The sequence below is a fragment of the Tachypleus tridentatus genome, chromosome 10 (genome assembly GCF_004210375.1).
Source record: "Tachypleus tridentatus isolate NWPU-2018 chromosome 10, ASM421037v1, whole genome shotgun sequence".
Taxonomy (NCBI): domain Eukaryota; kingdom Metazoa; phylum Arthropoda; class Merostomata; order Xiphosura; family Limulidae; genus Tachypleus; species Tachypleus tridentatus.
In genome coordinates, this window is record NC_134834.1 from 78,245,789 (window position 1) to 78,265,755 (window position 19,967).

General features: G+C 33.3%; 1 protein-coding gene across 1 annotated transcript in view; it reads left to right on the forward strand.

Annotated features, from left to right (window-relative positions):
• Nucleotides 1-8,493: 8,493 nt before the first annotated feature.
• LOC143229652 (uncharacterized) overlaps nt 8,494-19,967 on the forward strand; it is a 39,688-nt gene continuing 28,214 nt past the window's right edge. Inside the window, exon 1 of the mRNA XM_076462263.1 lies at nt 8,494-8,650. Within this exon, the coding sequence (XP_076318378.1) occupies nt 8,594-8,650 (57 nt within the window). The 5' untranslated portion in view covers nt 8,494-8,593. The remainder of the gene's footprint in view (nt 8,651-19,967) is intronic.

The window sequence follows — 19,967 nt, forward strand, 5'->3', positions numbered from 1 at the left end:
AGTTTTTTCTCTATATAGCAGAAATTTATTTGTTTTTGTCTAAAGTAACATGTCCGAAATCATATTCCAAAAACATGTAGCTACAAATGTTTAAAAACATTCTATAAACTAGGTCACTGTGGTATTTGAACTGACTGACTAAACTTTTTTTTTCTTGTATAAAGAGTGTAAAATAAAAATGTTCTTTTAAACTTATTTTAGGCTCATGAAAAGTTGACAATTAAAACGGTGATGGTTCAAAATGATAAAACATTAAACTCAAGAAAATCTTGGTTGAAAGATGAAAAATGGATAGCACCCGATGTAAAATTAGTAAACTACATGGATTAATCTGTTGTACAATCACCAAAAAATTGGTTAAAAACTGAAATAAGTAGGCTAATATGATTAAGAACTATAATGGACCGAGACTACCTACAAACAATAAAAAAAAAAAATAATAATACGTTTCGGCTTCTGTGCTGAGGCCTTCTTGAACCTACTTTTATCTATTCTGCTTATAAGTATTTTAATTTTTTACTATGTTAAGACAAATTTGGCTCTTGGAAGACGCTGTATTTTTATGTTCAATACCTAAACACGAAAACAAGAAAAAAAATAGAGATTTGAAAAACCAACAGTTTGAACCTTCTCGATTTGTTCCAATGCAACACTTAAAAAAAAAAAAAAAAAAAAAGGGACTATTAGGAGACTCGATAAACTACTGCGCTAAAACTAACGAAATGACAAACCCGACAACTTTCTACTACATTGTCTCAGAAACTGATAGAAACGCAAGTTCTGATGGTTGAAACGTCCCCCAGCGGCACAGCGGTATGTCTGGGTTTTGGTACCCGTGGTGGGCAGAGCACAGATAGCACATTGTGTTGTTTTTTGCTTAACTTAAAAAACCCACAAAAACATGACTGAAAAAATTGTGAAGAAGAGACGTGAAACAGAAACGTATGTGTTTTGAATTATCTAACTAAATCGGCATAAATCGACCCAGAGTGCGATAGTTGTTGACTGAAAAGGAACTAAAAGAGATGAAAACATTTTACTTTCTTAAAGACAAGAAGGGTGGGCTTTATTTTCTCTGTTTCTCAATGTAGTGCAAATCTACAAATGATTATCTGTGCATAGTCGTTGCTAATTGTGAACTGATAGTCTGTATGGAAAGAAAGTAATTAACCGCATCTACTGCCAATTCCACTGATCGAATAATGGGACTTGAACGCAACTCTTATAGTCTACCCAATGACACAAAGTATGGAACACAGAAAACTGCAGCAAAGGATAACATCACGAACTAGTTTGTTTGTTTTTGAATTTTGCACAAAGCTACTCGAGGGCTATCTGTGCTAGCCGTCCCTAATTTAGCAGTGTAAGACTAGAGGGAAGGCAGCTAGTCATCACCACCCACCGCCAACTCTTGGGCTACTCTTTTACCAACGAATAGTGGGATTGACCGTACATTATAACGCCCTCACAGCTGAAAGGGCGAGCATGTTTGACGCGACGGGGATGCGAACCCGCGACCCTCAGATTACGAGTCGCACGCCTTAACACGCTAGGCCATGCCGGGCCTATCACGAACTATGGATCATCGGATTCACAGAGCAGCCATAATAATTTTTAGGCCATGCTCTACATGAAGAAAGGTTTGTTTGGTTTGAATTCTACAGTGAAGAGGGAAGGCAGCTGGCCATCACCACCCACTGCCATCTCTTGGGTACTCTTTTACCAACCAATAATGGGATTGACCGTAACATTATAATGCTCCACGGCTGAAAGGGCAAGCATGTTTGGTACGACGGGGAATCGAACCCGCGACCCTCAGATTACGAGTCGTGTGCCCACGAAAAAGGAAAGAAATTTACAAGTTATTACACATGAAAATTTCTCATTCGAAAAACCTCTTCCCACCAGTGGTAAATCTGAAGGTTTATGACGCTAAAAGATAATTTTCGATACTCTTGGTGGGCGCAGCACAGATAACTCATTTTGTCACTTAACAACAAACAAAAAAACTCATCTAAAAAGTACCGAAAAATTGATTCAGTACTTAATTACACGTGATCCGATGTTTTTCTCTTGATTAAAAAAATTACACTAACTTTCATTATCATAAGATGGAGCAAAAGACTAGACAAATTCCTTATCTTTCAATCGATATTAAAATTCAATAACTCATCTGCAAGCATGTAAACAGTGAAACGAACTAAGATCATAACTGAAAATGAACCAAACAAATGATTCAGAAAATGTATGCCCGATTGATTAAACAATAGATGGGACACTTATAAACCTCGATAAACAGCTAACACAAAATAATATATTGATCTTTTTAGAAGTCACAATATTTTTTTTCATACTTGAACGTTTCTAGTCCTCTGATTAAGAACCAGCTTAGAAGGATTGTCATGAAGTAAATCCACCACCAGTATCTGGAAAAGGACATCCAGAACGGGCTGGTTCAGTTACTATCCAACAAGATCTGATGTCATGCATTTCCTACTTCTTAAAGTAACAAGTATTTACTCAGTTATTATAGGCTGTACTCCAAACATAAATTACGCAGAACAGATGACGAGTACTAATTTCATTTCACACAGATGTAATGAAGTGTCTTTAATTGAGAATGTGAAATCGGTTATCAGTAAGTATTTCCTTGGATTTTTACCACTGAAAGACATACAAGTAATGCTTGTATGACTGAAATTGTCTTGAGCAAATCTGAGGAAATGGCGCTGCCATTGGAAAAAATACTTCGTCGATGAGATTACAATACAGCCAAAGTGAAAGGCAAAAAAAATAATGGTCTTCAGAAAGGAAGAAAACAACAAAAAGAATTAGACAACTTAAAACCGATAACCGTTTCTGTCCCCCCCCGGTACCAACGCTAAAATCAGGGGTCCAATTCCCCTCGGTGGACTCAGCAGATAGCTCGATGTGGCTTTGCTATAAGAAAACACTCACACATTACCGTTTCTATAAAGTACCGGCCGTGCATGGCCAGGTGGTGAAGGCGTTCGACTCGTAATTTGAGGGTCGCGTGTTCGAATCCTCGTCACACAAAACATGCTCGCCCTTTCAGCCGTGGGGCGTTATAATGTGACGGTCAATTTCACTATTCGTTAGTAAAAGAGTAGCTCAAAAGTTGGCGGTAGGTAGTAATAACTAGCTGCCTTCACTCTAGTCTTACACTACTAAATTAGGGATGGCTGACGCAGATATCCCTCGTGTAGCTTTGCGCGAAATAAAACAAAAACAAAGTATTCAGTACCATGCGTATTCTCCAAGTCTTACATTGAATTTGATTGATTTGAGGCAGAGAAATCTCCTCGTGTTGATTCAGAGTATTTATATGAACTTTACTGCTTCATCTCATGGTTGAAAAATATTGTTACAAAGATTTTTTTCAGTTAATCATGAAACAATTAAAGATACGTAATAAAAAAATAGAATTGGTTCTTTTCTGCACAGTCCTACCTCATTTAAGAGAAATCTATTATGTTCTGTTTTCCATTGCAGAGACCAACAACTCTACAAGAAGCATTTGGACAAAAGTCGCATTCCCAAGCAAAAATAATCACTACCAAAGTAATAGTTAATGCACAACACCGTTAAAGTAATTTGAAATAGAGTTTAAATGTGTAATAAGGAAAAAATGCCAAATTTGTAACTTTACCAGTTTCAACACTTTCGTGTGTAATCTTTAATCCAACGCGATTTTTTTTATTCAGAAAAACGTACATTGCTTATTTTATAATCGAAGTTCTAAGTAATTTAACGGTATAGGACCTTAGAAGATCCAAACCTGTGAAAACATTTTTGTTGGTTAAAGGATGGAAATTTAGATATTCACAGAACATAAAAAATGTATTAAAAATAAGTTATACTATACTGCTACACATGATGTTCTTGATCATAAAATCAACTATAAACCATCCAAATTAATACATAGAACTAGAAATTATGTCCGAATTGTAGAATGTTTATTAACCTAAAGGTTGCCAAACTTCAACACATACGAAGGCAAATTTAAGTTTAACCCCTTTCTGACATCATATGGCGTTAAGGGACTTGAAACTTTCGTTGTAAAATAAACAATGCACGTGTTTCTTTCAACAAACAGTCGTTGGACAAAAGAGAATACGTAGTAGTATCGAAACTATTATCCATATAAATGTTGTATTGTTTCATTATTCTAGATTTAAACTTTATTTTGAATTGCTGCCAAAATTCAGGCTTTGAATCTGTGGTGTAACACGACTTGCTGCATTAGATCAAGTACCTTAGCAAGCAGCTGAAATTTCCCAAGCTGTCTTGCAACTAGAAAAAACGAATAAATATTTTTTTCATTATAACTATACTGATGCTGGCTTTACAAAGGCATAAATATATGGATCTTATGGAAGAAGCGGAAAGAACTAGAAAATTTTCGCAGTAGCAAGAGAACTTGCTGATGCACGCACCAACAAATGTATCTCAGAACGGCTGGTATTCGTATTAACACTTTTACTAATAAAGCAGAGAACAAGGTTTTGATTTTCCTAGGTCATCTTCAGGTTAACAAAGTTAATTCAGTAGCGTATCCCTGGGTGAGGTTCTTGGTTGGTGAATGCCCTGTTTTATTTTGCTATATGATAATAGTATACAGTGTATTCTCAAGTAATTTTCTCAAGTTTGAAGTTAACATTATCAAAATTAATTAAATTTTCAAGTTACAAAAAAATTGGAGATGGTTATTTTTCTTCCAATTGATATTAATGTAATAATTTTTTTTATATATCCTCTGAAATATATACTTAGTCACGCGCCATTAACAAGTGCATGTTCTGATGCCATGCACAACTGATTATCTTATTTGGATTTTCCTACCGTTCCATTCCTTCGACTAACCCTAGATATGTCACTGTCATATGTATAAAGGATTTTGTAAAACGAAGCAACGAAATTTCTTTATTCCATATCTGAAGACATTTTACTTTGAAAATATTTCATTTTATAGAGTTTTGTTGTTGAATATTTTCTTGGTTATTTGAGGGATATCTGCGTTAGGTAGACTATAGAATAAAGTAATTAGTTAACATTATCCACCGCTAACTTTTGAGCTTCTATAATTGAAAAGTGAAGTTTGATTATTATTCTTATAACGCACTTCGGTTACAGAGAGCAGTTTTTGTGTTTTAGGATTGCGGTACCTGGGCACGAACCCAAATCCTCCGATACACAGTCTACACTTCAATCACTGAGCACCATGCACGGTCATCCTTTTAAATATTTCGTCAAGCTTTCTATAAATAACAACTCGGTCAAACTCGTCAAAATGACGAAGGAAAAATGACAAGAGACACTTTGTTATACTCTCAAAGAATTATTATACCTGTCCCATGATAACAAAGTATTACACTAAAAATCAAAGACATAATTTTATTTTGTTGTCCTGACAAATATTTTATGTTCTAAATTTATGTTTTTCACCACCTTATTGCACATACAGAACAATTTACCTATTACACTTGGCAATTTGTAAAAGCCTTCATCCGTGGTGACGAAACCACTGATGACTCTTAGCGGGTTGTCTCTTCAGCATTCAGGTTCACCCAATCAGAGTAGTTCACGCGTTCTAATACATTTACGTTATGCTTTACCCCCTTCTTTCTGTGGCTTCCTCTAACTTGTATACATTCTGCTTGTTCATTTAATTCCAGATTCACCTAAGAGTTCATACGAGGTTGTGACATTATACTGCACAAACTGTAATGTCTAGAATGAATCATAAATTATTTTCCTAAGTTAATTAAACAAAAGTTGATTCATTTCTAACAGTCTGCTGTCTTTATATTTGATTACTAAATTAATTTCAGATCTCTCCTCTGGTTGTTTGGGTATATAAGTTTGTATACCCGGGAGGGTCTGGTACATTAGACCTTTCTTCTTGCTTTTCATTGTTAGAGTGGACTTGTTAGTATATTTAAAATTAATACATGAGGGCCAGAGTGATGAACATAACTCAGGTCCTTTTCAGGGTAATGTCAATGTATATTGTACTTTCAGATTATCTAAGTCCAGAACATAGATGACCTGTTTTATTTTAGCAATAGTATATATATGTGTTTATTATTATTATTTAAATTTTATTGCTATTTTTATTGATTTTTTATACTTAATTTTAACTTAATGATCTAACATATAAATTTTACGGGGAGAGGTGTTTAGGACTCTCTTCACCATATATGCAATACCTGTCTAGTTTGCATAACAGCTCATTTTTTCTCCAGTTTTTATCGAAATATTTTATTGTGCTATGTAGAAGTCTTTCTGGTATTGTTTGTGTATTAGAGTATTTGTGCATGAACTTTGAGGAAGTGGATTTGAGCTACTCTATATACTGTTGTAATTATTGTATTTTGTAATGATTGTAGTTTGGTTTGTAGTTGTTTTTTACTTACGTTAATCCATACAGGAGCTACATAGTCTACTACAGGTCTTACATATGTTTTGTACATCTTAAGGATGTTTTCGGGTGTTGTTCCGTAATTTTTACCAGTTAGACTCCTAGCATAATTTATTCTTCGCCAAATTTTAGTTTTTATGTTATTTAGATGTTTTTTCCAGGTGAGTTTAGAATCATATGTTAGTCCTAAAAATTTTGCAGATGTAGCATTCTGGAGAAGCGTACCGTTCATGTAAATCTGGGGTTGTACTTTTCGATGTTTCGTTGATTTTGAAAATATCACTAATTCTGTATTTTCTGTGTCTATTTTGATTCTATATTTTTGGCAGTATTCACTTATTCTGTTTTGTTGTGGGTGTATGTTAGTGGTTGCAATTTCTGGTGTAGGGGCATTTTTCCAAATTGCTACATCATCGGCGAACTGTGACGAGTATCCATGATTTGGGTCTTTAAGTGGCATATTATTCACATAAATGATGAAGAGAATAGGAGTAACTACCCCTCCTCGAGGGACGCCAGCTTCTGGAGTGAAGAACTCAGAGAAAGTTGTAAGGGATCGGCTCCCTGGAATCGGTTCAGATATATGAAAATTGTTTGTTTTGAATTTCGCGCAAAGCTACACGAGGGAACCCTACGCTAGCCGTCCTTAACTTAGTAGTGTAAGACTAGAAGGATGGCAGTTAGTCTTCACCAACCACCACCAACTCTTGTACTACTCTTTTACCAACGAACAGTGGGATTGACCGTGACTATATAATGCCTCCTCGGCTAAAGAGCGAGGGTGTTTGGTGTAATGGGGACCCTCAGATTACGAGTCGAGAGCCATAACCTGTCCATACCGGGCCCAAACAGTAGGAACTAACATAATAACAAGTAGATCACGAGAATACAGCAGTCATTTCACATTTATATTAATGCTTACTTAATTTCAAAATCAAAATGATTAAGGAAATTTATTAAAACGCTTATTCATCAAATGGGATAAAGACCCGTATAGCGAGAGAAAAAAATAATGTAATAACTATTATATAATATACATATTATATTTCCCATTCTTTCAAATAGCTATTGCTTTTTAAAATAATATATGATTTAGTTGAATGAGTTAGAAAATTAAGGTATTAGAGTACAGGTACAATTGTATTAGTATACCATCTTGAATATATAGTTCAAATCCATCTGTTTCATTAAACACTGTATTTATTATATTAATTGTAATCCAACAAGAATGTTTTTATATAATATAATCAAATATTGTTTAATTATAAGTGAAAAAGTTATTAACGTGTTTATTTTGCAATTCTGGTAGATATTGTGAAATATGTTTATAACACAGATTAATCAGAGAGAGCAAACGATCAGTCGATGAATAATCAGATAGACAGTACTTTGGATGAAATGATAAACAGATAGACTAACAAAATCATCAAAACAAACACTTTGAAATGTATTTAGAAATTGTTGTATTTATCCTTTCCTTACATTTGAACATTAGGTATTATTTTTGTTACATATGTAGTTTTTAGTTACATGTTGTTTATATTATTAATCTAATTTGTAGCACCTAGTGTTTGATATTTTATTTGTCCATTCAGCTATTATTTTACAAGCATACTATTTACAGCCTATGTACATTTAACTGAGAATGTTTGAATATATGAAAGTGAAATATACGTACAATAGTAAACTGAAAAACATTTGAAGTTGTAGTTACATATATGATAATTATTTGTATTTGTTCAAGTTTTACAACAATCATTTTGAAAATTGTTTTCACGGAAAAACAATGAAAAAAGTGTAACATTATTTTATTTTCAAAATCTCTTAAACAGAATGAATCATATTTAAATACCTTTCAACCAGCTGAATATCTTAAAAGATTTTTTCTTTTCATTATTCTTATCGTTTGTTGCAGTTACTGCTGGGCATTTATCTTACTATGTCCTATGTCTTGGGCATTCTTCACATGTCAAGAATATATTTGTATTTTTTTTAAATTCCGCGGGTTTATCACGTGCTTCTGTTTTAGCCCACTGGCGGCGTTAAAACAGTGGTCACGTGACCCACGCCGTCCTTCAAACTAGCGAGAGTGGTGGGGCATATTGCAAACATCCTTTTGACTGGTTTTTCTTGGTTTTACTCAGACAAACAATGTCTGAAATGAAAGCTGATTCCCAGCGTGAATCGAGTATCCAGATAACACCAAAGGTACGTGATACAATATTATTATTTTAATTTTATTTGTTGGAGGAAATCTGTTTGTTTAGCTATCCATGCACTGAACTAATCACAACATTTTACGGTAAGTCTACTCACACACAGCACTACTCGCCTCGCAGTCACAATGAATGGATAGGCTTATTGACTGCGTAGATGGTATATACGTGTATCAGTTCCTTGTTATGTTGTCTTGCATTAAAACTACTGACAGTATTGCTCGTAGCAATAATTCAATCACCAATTTCTTTTATTATTATTTTCCAGGTTCGTTGTAAGAAGTAATATTACATATTTTCTCCGTTGTATATATAAAGAAGCCACCATTATGGCGGGCTTTGTTGAAGAGTGCGTAGCCGGTTTTAATGATGGTCCTGCCATCTGGAAACTGTAATAAAGGGAGATTATTTGCTTTCATAATAATTTTCTTGTTCGTTCGTATGAGTTTAAAAGTTATGATATTTCCAGGAAGGAGAGGACTATTAAGTTGCTGTTTTTCAAGAAAGAAAAGAGAATTACGTATATGTATCTTAAATACTTTGAATGAGTAATGGCTGTCTCATTTAACAAAAATACTTTCAACTATCAGATTAAAAGAATGTAAATGAATAAAGGGTTTTTTAGTGTAATGTGTGATGACAACATCATGATTTTAATGTTATAACTTAGCATAAAATTTAATTTTATTTCAGCATGTGTCAATTTTTAATCGGTTCTTTCAAGTGTTGGCGTTGTTTGTTATATAATTATTAGATACGTGTGCGTATGGATATATATATATGTGATAAATACGCTATTTCAGCTATATATCAATTCGGCTAAAAGTGTTGTCACACCTACAAAAGGTGCAATGAATTGGTCTCTTTCTTTTTGTTTTTTGAAAATTCAGCCAGCTGTTTTAATCGTAAATGTACAAGGGTGAGAAAAAGTCCACGGGCTCAAGTTAGTTATCACTTTATGACTGGCTAGTTTTGAATAGGGAGCAAGACTATCGAATAAGGGAGTTTTGTTTTATGTCATAAAGTAATTACGTGTGTTGTAAACAGAGTGTAGTAGGTTTTCTTTTCTGGAACAGTGCCTTAAGTTGATTAAGTGATTTTGAAAAAAAAAGTTAATAAAAGGGCGGTTGTTTGGTAATTGCTAATAAACTGCACAACATCATAAACTTGGGTAATTTAACTTCATTAAAGAAGTTTTAATACGGACCCTGCACAGGTAAATGTCGCTTGCTAATTAATAGTAACATTTTGTTATGAAGGTTTAATCTAGTTTATCTCGATCTAAAAAAAACCAACTAAGACTAATAAACAAAAAGTAATCAAAAATTGCTAAATCTTAGTTTACAAATTTCCAAATCATGCAATTCACTCAAATGATTGCTATTTCAAAATAAGTTTCATTTTTTCGATTATGATTTGGCTACTAAAATGTATCTGTTTAATTTAAATTTTCGCAAAGCTACACAGGGCGTGCATTATTGATGTTGTAAAGGGGATTCGAATCTAAGACCCTCATATTACTAGTCGAGCGCCCTAACCACCTCATCATGCCGAAGCCATTCGTGGGTTTGAAAACTTGATGCGGCTGGATGGAAGAAAAATTTTGAAACTCGACTTTTGATAATGAATATTAATTGGATTGAATGAATGGTGGTCTGTTCAAAGATGCCTTAATGCTATGAGCGTGGCTGGTTGTGATAGGACCAGTATAACCTTTGGAAATATATGCTAAATTAAGGCCGTTGTATTTTTCTGGATCACTGTCTTACGGAATGGGTTTAAACTATAAGAAGGAGAATCGTTGATTTCCTGATAAGTAAACGATGGGTTTAATTTTTTCTCCAGTTTTTCAAGTGTGCAGGGACGACATGATGGTACATGGATGCATATTTTCATTCATTATGTTAAAATACCCAAATTGTATAACAGTTATTCAAGTGTAGCCATTGTATTTTTTCGTGGTATGTCGATGCTTATGAAAAAGCTAATTTTGAGTCTGAATATCATAATACCTTTTTGTTCTCTCAAAAGATGCATCTTACTATAATAAAAATATATGGACTGTATAGTCTTAGGCTTCAGCTATGCTCGCTAGGGCTGGGCATGAAATACGGCTCATTGAAACTAGTAACACAACCTAGTTCGATAATATTTTTCACAATTTGATAGTAAATATAGGAAGAGTTATTTTTCATACGATGTATCATTCAATACTGTAAGCTTAGTATACAAATATTGTAGTCACGTGCTATATATAGAGGCCTAGCCTTCATGTAATAATACGATTTTCAGAATGCAAATCTATTACTAGACCTAGTCGTGTCATTCTTAAACGGATTTATTTGCTTGTTTTTCTAGTTAATAAAAAGGTTTTAAAACACATTTCTATTAAAGCAAATAAAATGACTTAAATATTCAGAATGTATATTTATCAGTTCAATATTTCGCTATGGCATCTTTGTCGGGAGCTGTTGATAACACAGATGTTCGCTAATTCAGTTGTTTAATGAACTTGTATGATGTCAATAATAACTCAGGACGAAGCTATTTATAACTAAAGATTTTTGTTCTTGTTTTATTTACATTAATAGAAATACTCATAATAAATTCAAATTTGTGTTAACGCTTAGAATAAGAGATTTTAAAACGTATTCACTGATTTGTTGGACAGGTGGTTTGATATTTTTGCACAGTGCATCACGAAAACAAACGTAAGTTGATGTAATGAACTATAAATATTTATTAAATGAAAGTTTTCTGTTTTTTGAACTTGATTCATTCTTATTTTCCTTTTTTTGCCGACTTGTTTTCTCGGATAGTTTATAAAAGTAATTATATCTTGTATTAGTTGAACATTTTGGGACTGCATGGAATAGTTTGGCAGTGTAGTGTGAAATCAAAACTAAACAGTTATAGAATATTGCATTAAGAATTGGAAAGTAGTTTGAGCCTTATTAATATATGGTTTTTGATTGATTTAGCCAGTAAAAATAAAAGTAATCTTACTAATAAGCTAAAATTAGAAGTTTTATTTCCCTCGGTAAACACAGCAGGTTACCCGATGTGGCTTTGTTGTAAAAAAAACGTATAATAGTATCTAAGAATTTAACTTTTTAAGTATGATTGGCAATTCTCTTGTTAAGCATGCGAAACATATTAGGAACAAATTCGGAACGCGCAAAAGCTGGTTAGCTATACATCTTGCGTGTAAATTATTACTTGTGTTAGATGGGACTGCTTTCTATATCCAACTCTCTTACCTGTTTCTCAAAACATACTATATCAATTTGGTAATATTAAGATTTCATTCTTTGTTGGCCGAGTATGGGATAAAAATAAGACGAATGGTGAAAGCTGCTTAATATTAATGGTTTTTAGTGCTCTTTCATACTGTTAGATATTCTAACGTATAACAAGGTTTAGTTAGAAGACATAAAGCAGTGTTATTACGAATTACTGTCTTACGTTATTGTCGAACAATTTTCTTCATTATTTAGTGAGACAAAAGATTGATTTCCATTCGACTTTCAACAAAGTGCACTAAATGAAGCAAGCAGTAAAAACATAAATAACCTTTATTTATTTAGCATTAATTTTAAATACCATTATCAGTGACAGATGTTAAAATAATTTACGAAAAGTAACAATCATAGAAAATAATACATCATTAATGGGGCTGTTAGAGCTAGGGGGCTTTAAAAGTAGTACCGTGTTATAATAAATCCACAATCTGTATTAATGGACAAAGTTTCTCCAAATGTGATTTTCGCTATTAGCTATAAAATCATTACTAAAAAGTTGAGTGTTAAACTAAAAAGGCATTCAGTAGATCGCATACCTCTGCTACCTAGCGTTGATCATAGTGGGCTCTTAAAAATAAGAAAGTGTCCCTGTGTCCGTTGTTATCACAGACCATTTTTTACATCTGTACACCAAGTTTATCAATACCAATAATTTTGACAGTTTTAGAGGGAAAAAATAGATCTATATCTTAACAAATAGCGATTTTAAAAAAAATATTCGTGACATTGCTGTGATCTTGACTCTTCAAAATATAATGACTTCTAAGTTGGTTCATGGTACAGATGTATACTAACTTTCGTCCAAATTCATTTAGCCGTTTTCAAGAAATCTAGCTGACACACACACACACACGTGGTGAAAACAGGTAATAATGTAATTGGTCAAGTCACGTGATGTGATGTTACCGGCGGGGTAGTATATACATTCCTTGTTTTCTGAGGTAAACAGTGCTGGCTGGTATGAACGAATCTCAATCGTGTTATGGCATTTTATCAAGAATTCTGGACTATTACTTTTCTAGTAACGCCTATGTTTAGAGGGAGTTTCATTTATCTGGATCTTAATATCACTCGACATCAGATGGCAGTACTTTTAATTTATTTACTTTTTTGTCAAAGTAATTATAGACTATGAAAAACCGCGTATGTATATGAATAATTGATCATATTTGGAACAACATTTCTAAAGTTTGTCACTAAGCTTTGTACAGTGTAAAGAACTAATTCCATCTACAACAGAGACGTAAAAGCTATATTAAAATATATGCAAAACAGTAGGGAGGAAGATTAGTAATTAAATTTGTTTAAACAGGTGCGTTTCCGGTTTTTCATTTTAAATTATATATTCGACCATTGCTTAAATTGATTGTAGCATGTTTAAAGAATAGCTATCCGTGTCACAACAATGCATTCAATCGAAAAATAATAATACATGTTTGTGTTGTACTGTGATGCCAGTAATATCACTTGTCACTTTTACAGCACATTCTTATATCTTATATTACCCTTTCTAAACAAAAGAAAGTTAGTAAACATTTACTATATTTGAGAAACGATAAGGTATTTTTAAAGCATGGTTTTAAGACACTTGAAATTTTGCTATCATAGAGTAGGGGATTAAAAAGTAATTATATACTTGATTACATTATTCCACTAACTCGATGGTAGTGATAGAAAAGTGTAAACTAGTCAGAAGTTAAATATATATACATATCATTTAGTACATTGTTTGTTTCTAAGTATATTGTTCACGCCATTTAATATATTAAGTCAATTTAACAAGCATTTAATCAGCCAAACTAAAATGTTACTTCGATTTTCTCCAACATTTTAGACGGGAAATTAGGTAAAGCTTGCTTTGAGTTTCACCCAAAGCTAGCTATACGGGGTCTAACTGCTCTTTTGCCAACGAATAGTTGGATTGATCGTAATATTATAACACCCCCATGGCTGAAAGGGCGAGCATGTTCTGTAGAATGGAGATTCGAATCCGCGACCTTACTGCCTAGCCATGCAAGGCTAAATTAGGTAATGAAATAAATGGACAAGTAAACTTTTTAAACCGTTTATATCACATGTAAACTGATGTGTGTCTGTTAGTTAGTTATTTCTTAATTTGTTGAATAATCTGATATACAAGCCAAACTGTTAATTAGTAATAAAAAAAGACTGAAATTATTATAGTTTCAAGTAATATAAAAACTGTGGCGTTGGTCTTTTCGTGTTTTTAAGTTTTATAATGGTAGTTGAAATAATTTGGCCCTATCTGATATATGAAATGACTAATTTTGTGGAGCAGATCCACGAAGTAATTCTTATTAGATTGTTATTTGTACGTTTCAGTGAACTTGTGTACAAGTCCGCCACGGAGCTAAGCACAAGGCTAGAATGATTTACAAACATTTTCATTAGCAATTTATAGCCTTATGGTTAGGGGATAATAATCATCATAAACATTTAGGTATGTTTTAAAACTGAAATATTTTAGGTAACGCTGGTTATGTAGATTGCTTGTGATATCAATATTTGATGTATTTCTGCCCTAAAGAATGTTGTGGTACGTTTAATCGTTGTGAATCTTATATTTGGTAGTGACGTCACCAGTATTGTAGAGTGACACGACTGCCACTTACTCGCCCTTGACTCGATGGTTTATAATATCACAGAGGCTTGTATGAGCACAACTGAAATAATCAGCGCCTGCTGATGATATTGCTGAACAAATGTATACTGTTCTGGTAACTCGGTTCCTAGTTATTCAAACAGAGAACGAATAATGTTTTGAGTGAGTGGTATAACTCGTGCTCGTGTGATCGATACCGATTCGAGCCAATGACAACAAACGGTTTTCAGAGCTTAGATAGGAGGGAATGTCTCATTTTAGGATAAGGATGTAAATTGTGCTGTATTTATAAATGTAAGAAGAAACATAAAACTCAGATTTACTTCTATGTTAGTATGTAATACAACAGGCTGTGTTAAGATCTCGTTTATGTTTTATTAAACGCTACAAAAAATGTTTTCGCTGAAAGATTCTTATTTTGATAAATAGGTTTGATAAGTAAAGACATCTGTTAATAGACTTAGGCATTAAACCCCTTTCTTGTTTGAAACAAACTACACGTAATAGAATGCCTTAGAAAAGAATGCAATATCATTGTGAGATTTAATTGTTAAAATTTAAATATCCTTATAAGTTATTATTAGTTGCAATTGTAGCAAGACACTGTCTCATATTTATACTTTATCTATAATTGGCGGAGAAGTAGCTACTTAATAGTTTTATTTGAATACTTCAGCTACCAACTGTTCTTCATTGATATACCCCACAAAGCGTACCCCGCTGGTGCAGTGGTAAGTCTACGGATTTACAACACTAAAATCAGGGGTTCAATTCCTTTCATTGGACTGGCAGATATCCCGATGTGGCTTTGTTGCAAGAAAATGCACACACACACACACTCTACAAAGTATTATGCACTGTACTGTGAATGGTTCAGTTTAAATTAATTTTGTATCCATAATTTCGATATCTGTTGTTACTTGTACTGTATTTTCTATTGGCTCTATTTACTTTCTCTTTGCTTCGTTTAAAGTTAGTTTACAGAAAAAATAGTGTTAAAATGCCAATAAATTGCCTGATGGTTGGAGATTATCCTTTATTTTTTATTATCTAAGAATGTGTTAATGAATGTATTTTGCTTTTAATGGATTTAATTCTATATTCTTAAATAATTGTTCATTACTACCTTTCCATGCTGCTTTTATAAATGAACATTCTAGTAAGATATTTTAAATTAGTCATTGTGTTTTGTGATATAACAGTTTGTAACTGTAATTATATATTTGTTAGACTGTTCAAATATACGATATACAAAGTTTATAGAGAAGCTTTTGACTTGTAAGTGTTACAGTTTTAAGGGATTATGGGTGACATCAAAATGTTACTCTTAAGTAGTCTTTTTGTAAAAACCTATGGTTCGACTCACCCAATAACCAGTCAAGTTTACTGGTTACAGAAAATTATATCAACAGAGATATGCATATTCATTCAGTAGTTTAATTTGTATAACTACCTGATACTTAAAGTATTTAATATTATATATGTAAATGTGAAGACTTTGCTGTATCATATGCAGTGAATAAGTATAACTTTGATTATCAGTGTTTTTATAATGCTTTTATAAAGCTATAATCCAAATATCTGTTAATGATCATAAGTCATATCAGTGAATAATAAGTATAACTTTAAGTTACAAATTATAACTGAAAATGTATAATGTGCTAACATAATAGTAATCAAAATTATTTAATTATTTAACATACATCCACCTGCACTGGGGGAAAAAAGAGTGTGCAGGATAATACTTTACCTTTAAAGTTTGTTACCTACCATATTGTCTAGTTTTCATTTGTTAAAGTTGTAACCACTTGGTTAGCTATAACAATAAATAGACTAATATGTAGCTAATTGTTATAAATAAAAATAGTTATAACTAAAATTAAACTAATAAGTATAAGTAATTAAAATTAAAGGTACAAATCTTTAATCACAACTTAAAAAAAGCATAACTAAAAAAATACATGATTTTTTGATTCTCTACCATGATTGTTGTTATCTAAGTATATCTGTAATGCTACCTCCTACATCTGATTTGAAAGTATAAGTAGATAAGATGATGTATTGTAGTGTGTCACGATGAGTGTATAAGTAAACAAATATTAGATTTTAAACCACTATGTCCAGTTAATAGAGAGGCAAAATATGAACCTGGAAAAGACAAGGAGTTTGGAAGGTAAAAAGAGATAAGAATAAAATAGAGAAATTTTAAAATTATTCTAAAATGTGGAAAGTTGGGGACAACAGTTGTCTGTCCTTTACTTTTTTAATCATACACAGACCATGCTGCTTTGATTTACCACGTTGGTGGTGTATTTTAACATGCTCTTCAGTAATCTTTCCTTCTTGTTTTTCTGGTGAGTGTTAACTAATTTATTACATTTATAAATAAAAATGATATATTTTGATGTTGATCAAGTGTTTAATGGTCCTTATTAATAATTTTATTTTTTTCTGTACCTGAGTCAAAATAGTATTTGAAGCTTACTCTTGACCTTTGTAATGAATATCACCTAAATGGTATTAATTAGGGAAAAGTATGAGGAAAAGCTGAAATATTACTGTGTTACACATCTGAACTGTGAAGGTCTGGAAGACTATATCCACCCTGTTGGTATATATCTTAACATTAATTTGGAGAAGAAAAAATATTGTTTTATACTGGCATTATTGAAAGTATATGACAAGATGTTGAGACAGTTACTAATGAAAGAAAAGAACAATTGAATGACTAGTGACTGATGTGGTATTATCAATATTAACCCTTTGATGTTTCAATTCACAGGGATCAGAAAGGCTTTTCATGTTGAATTCAATGAAATGTGGTTTTTACGGCTTTCATAAAATATACTATAAAAATATACATAAAATATACATAAAAAAAAATGTATATTTGTCAATTATTTTAGATTTCTCTGGCTTCTGGGAATAATAGCCTGGTTGTGAAAGAGTTAATAACACTGAATATTTTTATGAGAAATTTTATTAATGGTTTGGATAGAAATTGACAAGCAAAAGAGATATTCAAAAATCACCCTGAAGGAAGATTTAGCTATTATTCCATCCTTATGAATGTTTTCATGAACTTGACAGCTAACTACAGAAAAGTACATTTTGATATTTTTATGGTGATCTGTTGTTTATTCTATCAACTCAGTGTAGCAAAGCCTTTGTCTGTCGTGGCCCATTTTATAAAAATTTTAAAATAACATTTATTCATGATATATATACTCTTCGAAAAAAGAAAGGCAAAAGGGATATTTGTTTTATTTTGAAGAGATATATATGTAATAACGTTACAAGCTCAGAGTATGTGATGTTACACGTGTTAAGGCACTGATTGTCAGACCAAAATGACAATAAAAGTTGTGCACTTTGAAAACAGAGGAAAACATCGGATTTTTCACCAAAATGTATTCGTGTCCAATAAATTGTTTGAGAGATCTGCATGTTCTGCAAGTGCAACATGTGTAAGATCTATATAAAAGTGACGGGTTCTCAGTTTCCATAGCTCAGTGTTAAGCCACCAACACGCAATACAGTTACGCCAAGACTGACTGAAGCACAACGCAACAATGCCATTGGTCGCTTGGAAGCAGGAGAATCTCGATCAAATGTTGCCAGAGTTGTGAATGTCCACCCAAGCACTATCACAAGGCTATGGAATCATCACCAACAACATGGATCAACTTGTGACCGTCCACGATCTGGCAAACCTCGTGTGACCACACCCGCACAAGATCGCTACATCCAGTTACGTCACCTTCGGGATAGCACCACCACTGCGACGTCTACTGCCTCAACCACACCATGGCTGCATAGGATTTCCGATCAGACCGTACGCAACTGTCTACGAGATGCAGGAATCCGACCTCGACGTCCAGTCAGAGGCGTCATTTTTACCCAGCAACATCGTCAAGCACGGCTGTAGTGGACTCGGGCACATCGGGTATGGCCTCATTGACGATGGAGGCATGTTTGGTTCAGCGATGGATCATGTTTTATGCTTCGTAGGCAGGATGGAAGGACCCGTGTTTACCGTCGCCGAGGTGAACGTTTTGCAGCAAACTGTGTGCAGGAAGTTGACAGATTTGGTGATGGCAGCATCATGATGTGGGCTGCCATCGCCTACAATGTCAGAACAGACTTTTTGCATTTTCGAGAGAATCTTACGACTCAATGATACGTCAACAAGATTCTTATGCCCCATGTGCAACCCATCATGGTGAACGTCAACGACGTTTTTCAACATCACAACTCCCATCCTCACACAGCCCGACTCACCACTGTCTTCTTGAGACACCACAACATCAACGTTCTTCCCTGGCCCTCCAGATCACCAGATTTAAACCCCATCGAACATCTTTGGGACGAGTTGGTCCGACATCTGTAACGGCATCAACCTTAACTGCAGACTCTACCTCAGCTTGCAGCAGCTTTGCAGGCTGAGTGGACAGCCATTTCACAGGATGTGATTCGTCATCTCATCGCTTCCATGGGCAGGAGATGCCAAGCAGTTATTGATGCTCACGGGGGGCATACTTGTTATTGACGTTGAGTGATGTTAAACTTCAACTAGTGAGCGTGGACTTCGCCTTTGCAGACTTTGGATGTTCAGCAGTGAATGTGCAAAGTTTCACACATGTCATACAGAACTACCCGGAATAGACTTGTTAACAATTTGTCTCAAATTTTGCCTTTTGCGTTTCTTTTTTTGAAGAGTATATTATTCCTATTTTAAAAAAATTGTAAATATTTGTTCATTATTTAAGTGGGTCAAAATGAATAATTGTTTTAATTTTACAGTAGTTTTCTTATAATATTAAGGCTTTTGTCATTTTCTTAGTACTCAGGTTGATGGTTCCTTAAGGATAGAACTGAAAGATTGCTATTAAACTAATTTGAACCTCTTTATTAAAGGATTACTTTACTTGATACAGATACTTTCTATTCCCAGAGATCATGTGGTTGCACTTCAGAGTTAGGTAATCATTCAATATGATTGGCTATCTGTGAGAATCAAATAGTGTCACAAAAAATAATTCATTAATCAGAGATATGATTGAATCAATTAATGATATAAAAATTATCAATTAATTAAAAATAGTGTTAACCTTGTTTTTGTTATTCCAATTATCCATGTAATCAGAATAATATTCTCGTTATGACTTCTATTAATTATTTGTGATTAACACAAGTTTGTTCAACTTAATTAGTGTCATGACTTATGAAAGTAATCTTATTTAGTGTTTCAGTTTATTACATTTTTAAGTTATTCTAACTATCCAAATTTTCTGTGAGAAAAAATGATTAATTGAATGTAATCAATGACTAATTAGTTATCTATTTCACCATTTGCTCAGTCCAGATGGTGATAAGTGTTTTCT